Source organism: Colossoma macropomum, unplaced genomic scaffold (assembly GCF_904425465.1).
Source record: "Colossoma macropomum unplaced genomic scaffold, Colossoma_macropomum, whole genome shotgun sequence".
Taxonomy (NCBI): Eukaryota; Metazoa; Chordata; class Actinopteri; order Characiformes; family Serrasalmidae; genus Colossoma; species Colossoma macropomum.
The window spans coordinates 5,592,310-5,604,007 of record NW_023494802.1 but is presented as its reverse complement, the minus strand read 5'-3'; the positions used below and the strand labels follow the sequence as shown (position 1 = coordinate 5,604,007).

Here is an 11,698-nt window from a genome sequence, read left to right as displayed (position 1 = left end):
ATCCTTGGTTTAATTATGGGTGTTTTCTGGACCAAATGTATCACTACAGTACGTGATGAATTGATCCTTTCACTAGGACAAAAGTGTCATGCTCTGAAAGGGTGAAAAGTGCTGTTAGGACACATTGTCTCACTAACAAACGAAAGGAGAAGTAACTGGATGAAGTCAACATTGCTCACATTGTGCATGAGGAATTGCATGCAAAAAAACAGAATATGTCACCAGTCATGACTGTTTGGGTTTTGCTTTTATTTAATCAAAAATCTTTGCGCAGAGCTACTGGCTCGCTTCTTGTCTTATCCCAATCCCAAAGAACAAATGACCATTTAAGTGTGCTTTTATTTTGTGCGTGGGATAAAAAAGACTGAAATACATGACATCGATTGTTCATGTTCACTTTATGTATAATGCTGAACAACATTTGTAATGAAAGATAAAGTATATCTAGGAATATAAAAAATATCAAAAAACATCATAATGCCCAAACCTTTTCTCTTCTGAAGACAAAATATATAGAATATCTAGTCATCTCTATACATACAATACATACAAATATGTATAATCTAAATTTTGGCTGGCACGCTAAACAAATTCATTAGTCAGTGACAATACTCAGAGATGTCTGGTAAGATGCTTTTAAGAGGCTGCACTGAGTGCTTGAAAAGTAGCTGCACCGGGTCTTAAAAAAACAGTCAAATGTTTGCCAGATGCCATCAGAGGCTATTTTGATGGAAATGTATAATCACTGTCATAAGCTGTTCCAAACCTGCACTATCAAAGATACAGCACTGTATGCGAAGATGCTTGTTTGCTAAAACCACTGCATAAAAAAAAAAACTCTGATCTAACAAATACCTAGAAGGTGCATTCAGGGGAGAATACAAAGCACCCTGTTCTGCCATAAGGACAAAAAATACCTGAATGGCTGGTGAGCTGTTTAGCAATGGGAGGGTGGAGAGCCCTCTTCCCAAACGCTTACTCAGGGTGACACATGGTACTTCGGGGACTTAAATCTCAATCCCACAGCAATGTTCAACCTAATACTCGACTGTATTCACAGCCCTTCTGCACCACAGCCCAATATTGCCTTCGAATATGAATTAGTATGTTGATTACTGAGGTGTTGTTTTGTTAAGTATGGTTAAGGCTTTTGTTTTGTAATTTTGCATGTCCAAGTAAACAATGTTAGTTTTGGTCCATGGCCTCTTCAGCTTCTAATAAGCCACAGGTGTGTTTTTTAAGCACCACTCATTTCTCTGGACGTCATAAACATGTATGTTCACATACATGAAATATACAAAGCTGTAATACTGTTTAAGCATGAAGATATGGGTATGATTCCTTTTCTGCCTCAGCTGCTCAGATACCACATACTATGTCCCTTCGTCGCCATCACAATATGCCATTGATTGTTACAGTAGATAAAGTCATATCAAAAGCCACAGTTCCAAAAGGTTGCAACAAAGCACAGTTCTTGAATTTTTAGGGACACTTGGCAATGCTGCCTCTGCTGCAAGATTTTCCAAGATAAGTGTGTGATGATAGGGAAAGAACAGACCAGTGTCCTCTGGTGAGAAGATGGCAGTGGTACACCATCATCTTTCATTAAATTCATTCCAAATAGAGAGAAAATAAAGAATAGCAGGCCTTTCCATCCTTCAACAAGAAGTCTTCAAGTGCTCCCGAAGTACTACTGTACTTTTGTTCACATTTAGACCAAGTCTGTTATCAAATTGTCACATCAGCTGTCTTTGTATGTAACATCCCAGCTATTTTCAGAAAGGCAAGGTATCCATGAAGATCTTGTCTACGATGGGAGGAGGTGGGACAAGGTCTTCTAGCTTAAGGTAGAAGATACGCTGAAGGCCTTGAGTACACAGTGTTCTGAGCTCAGGCAGTTTTCCCAGCAGACGTGACAGATAGTTGGGTCGAGCTGCTTCCGAGACACTTGCAGAGACATGGTCTTTGAGACACGGGATTAGACAATTCTGGAAGTCTTCCACTCGTTTAGGTTCTTTCAGCCCATGGCGATCTGAAACAGAAAGAGGTCGGAATTTTAGATTTCATTTTTGCGTCAAAAGGCCTCACACCTTTCATGCTGTTACAAGGAATGTCCCAATATGGGAAGTGTGGGCCAATGTTGATATCTATTTGTCATGCACATTTTTACCAATGCCAATGTCATGAACAATTATAGAATGCAGACATTTAAGGATAGTAGCCCATCGTTGCATAAATGCTCTGCTCTTTCTCAATACACGTCATGAAATATCAGTTTAAAATCAGTCAAATCTAAACATCTGTGCAATGCCAATATTTTTTAAAACAATATCCACCAATACCAATATGCATTTGATATCAGTATGCTTCCCTACCCCACGACAAAGTGGCTTAGAAAATGTGTGTGTGTGTGTGTGTGTGTGTAATAATGAGCTAGAAGATAATGAGCTAAAAGTGTGAAACTCACCTGTTATGATCACCAGTGTGGCAAGACAGGAGAATGCAGTCACATCAAGGTTCATACGATGTAAATTCTGAGAGAACTCCATGATAGAGTCAATCCAGTCCCCAAATCCCCGCACACATTGCATGCGGTGAAGAACCACCCCATTGCAGAAAATCAATTCATTTGTCTCTGGGTTTGATCTTAAATGGACAAGAAGAAAGAAATCTATTAGAATTATGGAGCAGCTATGCTTCTGATTATTCAGTTCTTAAAGGAATTGTGACATGTAGCACTTTTTCCAATAGTACTTGATTTCAAATCATTACATATGGTTTATTTAAAATCATGAGAAAGATTAGACTTACTGTACCTGTAAGCAAGCCGTAATATGAAGAGCTCAACAAAGGCTGATTCAAAGAGCAAGTCTTGGTCCTCCTTACAGAAGGCAGTGAATCCAGGGATACTCTCAGCCCACTTTCTGATCACACTCATAGACCCCGTCAGCAGGTCATAAAACTGCTGGATGTCATTGGCATCCTCCTTTTCAGACAGGCTAACCACTGTTTCCTGATACTGGACAGAATACATAAAAAATGTAATCAGCAAGGGGCTGACATTCTTCTCATATTAGTGTGGAGCAGCAGCAAAGTAAGATAAATTAAGTTGCATAAGCTCAAAACTGGCTCACCTTTGAATAGTCTAATTTTCCAATGACTGGGTTGGAGTCCATATGAGCTGTCACAAGAGAGGCAATGATGTTCACAGGAGGGGCAACAGATGCTGATTCTTGGACTGGTTTTGGCTTAGAGGGCAGGCGACCCCTTCTGCCCTTCAGGCTGTCTGTTCTCACAACTGGGGAGACCCAAGAATACCAAAAATGACATACGTTAAACTATTATCAGCAATAAATTATCTTGTTGCATGATATATAGTGACAGTTCATGACTATAACTGGATTTTATTATTTAAAGAAATTACAATTTCTTGGTAAGTAAAGAAAAATATGAGTTGATTTCTCACCTTCTTTCACCATTCCTACTGCCAGGCACTTCTGAAAACGGCAGAACTGGCACCTGTTCCGCCGCCGTTTGTCTACCGGACAGTCTTTATTGGCTAGGCACACATACTTGGCATTTTTCTGTACCGTACGCTAAAACACAAACAAGAGCTCTTTCAAATCAACATGGTCAACCAAGGCACACAATAAATAAATAACATTAAATATCTAGATTCAAATACATTAAATTATGAAATTATCATTTTATCTTCTTCACTTTTTGTGCAGAATGCTGACTGTATTCTATTAGACTCTGCGCTGACCTTAAAGAAGCCTTTGCAGCCCTCACAGGTGCGGACTCCGTAGTGCTGGCAGGAGGCATTGTCGCCACACACCGCACAGCACCCTTCATTTCCGGTTGGACTCTTGGCCTTGGGAGACACCTGACTGTCCACCAGGGCTGAGTTGTCCTTGCTGCTGTGATCCAGGCCGAGGGGACTGAAGCTGTTCTGCGGGCTCTGGGAGAAGGGATCTTGATCAGTCAGCTGAGGCTGCAGCTGCCCCAGAGGAGAAAGTTCACCCCCTGGTAAAGGACCAAAAGTAAAGAAAGAAGGGGTCTGGTGGAGAGGCGTCTTCTCTGTGCCCCAGCAGCCTGGATCAGGAGAGCAGGGCCCAAAGACTCCATCCCAGGCAGCCATAGGCTGGTAACCAGGAGTTGAGGGTGAAGGGGCTGAGGCTGGGCTACCAAAACAGTTTGAGCCACCTGAGGTGGGCAGCGTGTCGTCCATATAACTCAAGGTAAATGTTCCAGGGTAACAGCCATAAACCGGCATGTCATCCAACTTGAAGGCATCTTGTCCTGAGGTGGTGGCAGTGGAGATCTGACAGGAGTAGGAATCAAACTCGCCCCCATAGCCTCCGACCAGTGAGGTGATACTCGGCAGGGAAGGAGCAGAAAGCTGCTCTTGCTGGTCACTCATGTCCATGGCCAACCTGGAGGTGAAGTCAGGGTTCAGAAAGTCTGAGCTGAAGAGGGTGCTCTCATAGGACTGGACTCCATGTTGACTTTGAACACAGGTCATTTCTGTGGAGCAGAACCACAAGAGCTATTTTATAATCTCGCTAGGTTTTACTAAAACTGCTTCTGATGCTCCTTTTAAAGTGTGTCCCTAACTTACTGGGTCAAGAAAATCTTGTCAAAGCAAGGACAAACTACATAGACTATCGTTTTGATCCTCAAGCCACTTTATATATAGAAATATTTTAACCTGAAGTACCTAGAGAAAGAGCTTCTTCATTGATGGAATCATCATTGCAGGAGATGAAGTCCATTTTCCAACCAGCTCAGAGTAGAAGAGCACTTTCTGAGAAAGCCTGGAAAGCAGTCTTCCAGAGCAATGCCTATTTATACCTCTTATGATTCTGCATAATTTTAGATGAAGAAGACTCAAGAGTCGACTTTCATTTACGCCCCAGCTGGAGAGGACATGAATGAGATTACATAAAGATCAAATGAACTGCTGCAATACCATCTAACAGACCATCATCGATTTAGCCCGTCTATTAGCTGAGGTGGTTCATTCGATTCACCCTTTTATAGCCTAATCACATTTCACAGGTTGGCATTTTCTGCACATATTACAATGTTCTTGCAACATTTCGTCCTGCATACATTGTTATTTAACTTTTTACGTTTTTTTAAGGTTCAAGCCATTTTATACTTCGAGAAAGGTAAAGAACATGAACTCAGGGCTTCCTGTAATCACCTTAGTCAACTTTGTCTGCAATGACAGGCAGACAGCCTAAACAACGGGGAGGCTCGTTGATTATGGAAACTGCCAAAACGGCGCCCTCTATCGAAGAGCATCTGACAGCATACAGTGCGACAAGCAGAGGTGGATAAGGTAACCTAAAACTATATTCAAGTAAAATAATTCTACTTTAATTATGCTAGCAGAGCAAAGCAAAGTTACCCCAAATAAATAAATAAATAAATAAATAAAATAATAATAATAAAAGGACTTAAATCTAAACACTCGGGACTAATAACTACTGGCACTCAGAAAAACACAAATCCATCAGAATGGAATCGGCTGCTCTCTATTTCTTGCAACCACATCCAGAGACTGCAACACAGCTCAAGTTAGGCAGGCAAGCACGGGTCCACTGCGCGTCTCGTGCCACCTGTTGCAGTGCAGCGCTCGTGCAGAGAGCTTTAAGTTAATTTACACATCAGCCGTAGCCAAACGGCTGTTTACCCCTCCGTCTCTTTTATTATCAGAAATCAGCGAAATCAGTAGTTTACAGTAGTTTAACGATCTCTCTTCTGGCGCGTTGTCAGACTGGATGATCGCGTAAGTCTCCTGACAGGCATGTTACCGCACTAAAATTTTTCAATCATCTTTTGATCAGCATTTTCAATCGATAATAGTTCTGCTCAAGTCCATTTATGAGGAATCTTGTTTGCACGTTAGTCCTTCGTATTTAGTTCATTTACATTTAATCGTGTTCAGTTGGTTCAGGACTGCTCTGCTGCTGCTCACACCTCTTTATTTTAGATGAACGGGATCCCCTAAAGAGAAGAACAGCTCCTAACAAACTTCAGCTGCTATGCTGACAGAAGCCGCCCTTTATTCGGTGCTTTATTCATACATTTATTTATTTGATAGCTACTCTGTGTTTCTGCTCGAGTCATTCGATACTTTATGCCTTTTACTGGAGTGACAGTACAACACCAACGCGTTCAATCGATATAAGACAGAGTAAAAGAGTTCAATAAACCAGCCACATACCTGATTATGAGCTGCTGCACCTGATTTGTTGTGTCCGTGGATCACCATCTACAGTCTGGCGTCTTCGCTCGCGCCCGGGTCTGCTTTTCTCACGTTTCTCCGGGCTCGTCTTTTTCTTTTCTCTTTTTTTTTCTATATATCCTCGCTGTACTTGTGCCGTGACGTCAGAGGCGCGTCCTTCCCGAGTAGGGGGGGGAGGAACCTCTCGGAGAATCTTTCCGCTCACGCCGACCAATCAGGGGACCTTGCGTCACGAAGTGATGACGCACGCACGGGATTCCATTGACGCAGAAAAAAAAAAGACAAAAGCCAGTCCGCGCGCTCGCTGCTCTAAATTTAGCTGAGCTCGTTGAATTTGGATAAAAATAGTTAAAAGAGGGGGAAGACACGATTTTAGGATGTGATGATAAAGTGATGAGGAAAGACTGTTGAAAACTGGTAAAGTCCCCTAAAGCGCAAGCCTGATAAAATTTAATGTGTTTTTTTATAGGTGTCTTTTTAAAGACACTATAGCTGTTTGACTTCTGCTCCTATATAATAGATTTAATAGCCTTCTTTGCCATTGCACACTAAAAAAAACACACTGTTTAACAATTCTATGCAAATATGAACCTTATATTGTTAAAAAAGATGTTTCTTCAAGGGTTCTTTAATAAAGACAATGGTTCTCCGCAGAACCATGAACGCTCAAAGAACAATTTGCATGCTTTAAGGGTTCTACATGGTGAAATTGTTCTTCAGATTGAAGCAGAATGTGTTGTATATGGTTCTATATAGAACGTTTTTGAAAATGGTTCTATATAGCACCAAAAACAGTTCTTCTATTGTTACAAGCTTGACATCATAACAAAAGAAGAACACTTTTTGGTGCTACATGGAACCATTTTCACAAAGCATATACAACACAGTCCCCCATCAGTGCTGAGGGAGAGAGTCACCCTGTGGAAACACTAAAACGCTGTAGTGCATCTGAAACGGAAGTGAAATGTCTGCCTAAAGTAAGTGCTTGCATCATCTGACTGTGGCTCACTGCGCTGTAAACCTCAGCTTTCCTTTGAGCTTGATGACAGAATTGTGGTGACAAAGCTCACTTTTTTCTACTTAAAAGGAATTTGCTTTAATTTCTTGTTTAACTTAAAAGAGTCACCAAACTGGTTTCCTTAAAAGGTTGTGTTCAGTGGATCTCCAAAAGTGAGTGATATTTACTGAATATTATGATGTAGAAGGTAATTTAAGCTGACACCAAAATGAGTTATGATGACAATTACTTTTTAACAGATGTTTCAAACATATGATATTTGCTTTCTTACAATATTGTACTGCACAGTAGGCCTTTTGCACTTTGTAAGCTGTAGGACAATTCTTGTCACTTTTCTGGTGAAAAGTTTTCTATGCTATAAAAAAGAATTACCTGAAAGACTCCTAATTAATTTCTCTGGCTGGTCTCAATCCTGCTAATCATCTAAACAAATACATAGCAGACCTATAGCTGGAGGCAAAAGCTGTTAAGTAGTTAGTCATTATTGCTGCTCTAAATCAGTAATAAACTTATTGCAAGTAGTCTAAACCAGTGTTTGCCATCCCTGGTCCTGGACAGGCCCCTGCACCTTTTAGTGTTTGCCCTGCACACTCACATCAACTTGTTGTTAAAGAGATGATTAGTTGAATCAGGTGTGTTGAAGCAGGGCAGCAGGCCTCCATGCCTGGGGTTGGGAACCTCATCACATCAGTTCATAAAATAAAGGGCACATAGTGAAATCTTTAGATGCAGAAGTTCTTACTATTTTATATGTTTTCCATGCATGTATATCATATGAATCAGATAGACTGTTAGACGCTGAAAGAAAGCAACGGCTCTTAATGTGCCACAGAAGAAATGTCCCTCTCGCCTCCTTTGGCTTCCCACACAGCCTGCCTACTCTTGCTATAACGGGGCTTTCTCTCTCAGTCACACAGTCCTTGTGGTGTATTCACAGATTGGATTTCCATATGATAAAAATCAACTCACATGCTCTGTAGTTCTAAACTCTCACATTCACTTTTTCACGTAGTGAAAGTAACCACCTGATGAGCTATTCAACATAGCAGTGACACAATCTTCATGATTTGGGCTCTGCATGCCACCACATTGGATTTGAAATGAAACAACTGAGTTGCAATTGAAGTGTAGACTTTCAGGTTTAATTCAAGGGGTTGAACAAAAATATCCTATGAAATGTTTAGGAATTGCAACCATTTTTCTACAAAGCCTTCTCATTTCAGGGGCTCAAAAGTAATTGGACAAATTAACTTTACCATAATAAAATGTACATTTTTAATACTTTGTTGAGAATCCTTTGCAGCCAATGACTGCCTGAAGTCTGGAACCCATGGACATCACCAAACGCTGGGTTTCCTCCTTTGTGATGCTTTGCCAGGCCTTTACTGCAGCTGTCTTCAGTTGTTGCTTGTTTGTGAGTCTTTCTGCCTTAAATTTTGTCTTAAGCAAGTGAAATGCATGCTTGATCGGGTTGAGATCTGGTGATTGACTTGGCTGTTGCAGAATATTCCACTTCTTTGCCTTAAAAAACTCCTGGGTTGCTTTTGCAGTATGTTTTAGGTCATTGTCCATCTGTACTGTGAAGCGACGTCCAATCAACCTTGCTGCATTTGTTTGTATCTGAGCAGAAAGTATATCCTTGTACACTTCAGAATTCATCCAGCTGCTTCTGTCTTCCGTCACATCATCAATAAACACTAGTGACCCAGTGCCATTGGAAGCCATGCATGCCCATGCCATCACACTGCCTCCACCATGTTTTACAGAGGATGTGGTGTGCTTTGGATCATGAGCCATTCCAAGCCTTCTCCATACTTTCTTCTTCCCATCATTCTGATAGAGGTTGATCTTAGTTTCATCTGTCCAAAGAATGCTGTTCCAGAACTGGGCTGGCTTCTTTAGATGTTTTTTTGGCTAATCTGTATCTAAGTCTAATCTGGCCTTTCTATTTTTGAGGCTGTTTAATGGTTTGCACCTTGTGGTGAACCCTCTGTATTTGCTCTCATGAAGTCTTCTCTTTATGGCAGACTTAGATACTGATACACCTACTTCCTGGAGAGTGTTCTTCACTTGGGTGGATGTTGTGAAGGGGTTTTTCTTCACCATGGAAAGGATTCTGCGATCATCCACCACTGTTGTCTTCCGTGGACACCCAGGCCTTTTTGTGTTCCCGAGCTCACCAGTGCGTTCTTTTTTCCCAGAATGTATCAAACTGTTGATTTGGCCACTCCTAACATTTCTGCTGTCTCTCTGATGGATTTCTTCTTTTTTTCAGCCTAATGGTGGTCTGTTTCACTTCCATTGAGAGCTCCTTTGACCGCATGTTGTGGGTTCACAGCAACAGCTTCCAAATGCAAATGCCACACCTGGAAACAACTCCAGACCTTTTACCTGCTTAATTGATGATGGATTAACGAGGGAATAGCCCATGCAGCCCATGAAATAGCTTTTGAGATAATTGTCCAATTACCTTCAGCCCCTTGAAAAAGAGGCAGCTACATATTAAAGAGTTGAAATTCCTAAACCCTTCCTCCAATTAGGATGTGAATACCCTCAAATGAAAGCTGAGAGTCTGCACTTTAAGCCCATGTTGATTATACAACTGTATCTTGAATATGTTTTGGTAAACAGCTAAAACTACTAACTACTTCAAAATGAGGAGGTGCTATCACAGTGCAAGGCTGGACTGGAGGTGTTCCTGACAAAGCTAAACTTTTTTGTCAGCAGCCTTTAAGACTAAAAGGAATAGCATTTAATTAAAGCATTTAAAAATGTAGGGGATTAAAAAAATATATTTGTCCAGATGTGGCACGGTTCAGCTTTAAATGGTTCTATGCATGGTGAAATCGTTCTTCAGACTGATGGAGAATGTGTTGTATATGTGTTTTGCAAATGGTTCTACAAAAAGGGTTCTGCTATTGTTATGATGTCAAGCTTGTAACAATAGAACAACCCTTTTTTAAAAAGGTACAATAAACAATACAATCTCCGTCTACCTGAAGAAGCATTTCACCATGCAAAGAACCATTTAAGCATGCAAATAGTTCTTTGGGTGTTCGTGGCTCTATATAGAACCACAGTCCTCACCAAAGAACCCTTGAAGAACCATCTTTTTTAAGAGTGTAGAAAACAGCAAGTGTGTTGATGTAACACGTTTTATTCACGTGCATGCAGCCGTGTTACACGTGTTGTATCATGAGCCATTTTCTTCAGTGTATGTATAGTGTTGGATGCTGGAATACAGACAGATAGCAGACATTGCTCGTTCTTTCCATTCTTTCAATGTTTCTTTTACTCTGTGCTGCTTTGTTCTTTTTTTTCTCATGTAGTAAAGTTGAAGTGATCCTGGCCACGCCCCCTTTTCCACCGCAGACTCTCTCTTCAGGTTCGGATCCCCCTCCTTCGACTCGTTCCACTCTGTGATCCGCTCTGTTGTGCCTTCTTCCTCTTCTGCACTGCGTGGTTAAAAGCTGCTGTTTCTCCGAGCAGACAGACGTCGCGATGACGTAGAAGGAATCCCTCAGATGGGGAAGCCCGGCGCAATACGACGAAAGCCAGGCTTATTATGTTCCGACTTACCCACCTGCGTCCTGTAATATACTCGCACACTATCTAGATCCATTTTTAATAAGAAACAAAGGCTACTGTAAGCCAACCAGTCATCCAGGAACAAGTACAGTAAAAAAACACCTCACGCAGCGTAATGGCTCATATGATCAACACGGCTAGCGTCTCCAAGTGTGACGGTTTCCTAAAAGGCTGATAATTCTCAGAACGGATATGTTAAAATACAACACGCTGGTTTGAAAGACAGCAGCATTTTAACACATGCATTTTTGTGACCACGTCTCCTTCTTCGTCCTCCTAATTTAATTTTACTCTATAATATGGGTTTGGTGAGTGTGTCCAAGTGGAGAAGCTTTGGCTAAATCAGTCTACACCTACATAGATGCTGATAGCAAGCTAGTGTATCATTTAATTCCCCCCATTTTAAATATTCAATGAAAATAAATAGAAGAAACATTTCTCTTTTGCAATTTTAGACTCTAAAACTGTGAGATTTGTGGCAAATGAAAATACATTAAAGGCTTTCCTTTGTCTTAAATCTTTTGTCTGCATGACCAAACCTCTCAGAAAACAAAAAGAGAAGCTAGCCAGCACTGCTAACCTGTCAAAATGTGCCAATGCGCTAATGTTAGCTAAGTTAACGTTAGCTGTTTCTGAGCAAAGACTAATGGCTATAAACCATCATATTATGTGCTTTGTTCTTTTATTTCTGACAAAAATACCAAGGACTAAGAGAAAAATCAGAAGGGAAAATAACAACTTTTACCTCATTTACTTGTTAGCTTAACGTTACCTCATTATAGTGCTTGCTGGCCAAAGCTAACCAGATTATCCTTCCTGAATGAACTGACAATTAA

The 11,698-nt window shown here is 40.9% G+C and overlaps 1 protein-coding gene across 2 annotated transcripts; it reads right to left on the bottom strand.

Annotated features, from left to right (window-relative positions):
- Positions 1 to 319: 319 nt before the first annotated feature.
- On the bottom strand, positions 320 to 6,381 carry nr4a1 (nuclear receptor subfamily 4, group A, member 1). 2 transcript variants are annotated; one of them, XM_036591820.1, is made up of 7 exons: positions 6,236 to 6,381; positions 3,767 to 4,527; positions 3,467 to 3,596; positions 3,135 to 3,298; positions 2,817 to 3,019; positions 2,468 to 2,646; positions 320 to 2,032 (listed from the first exon to the last, which is right to left on the bottom strand). In XM_036591820.1, the coding sequence occupies exons 2-7, from the start codon at positions 4,523 to 4,525 to the stop codon at positions 1,776 to 1,778; spliced, it is 1,692 nt and encodes a 563-aa protein (XP_036447713.1). In that variant the 5' UTR covers positions 4,526 to 4,527; positions 6,236 to 6,381; the 3' UTR covers positions 320 to 1,775. The 2 variants fall into 2 exon arrangements, with proteins under 2 accessions (XP_036447713.1, XP_036447714.1); XM_036591821.1 differs by having other exon boundaries at positions 1,546 to 2,032; positions 3,767 to 4,436; positions 6,236 to 6,363.
- Between the last annotated feature and the right edge of the window lie 5,317 nt (positions 6,382 to 11,698).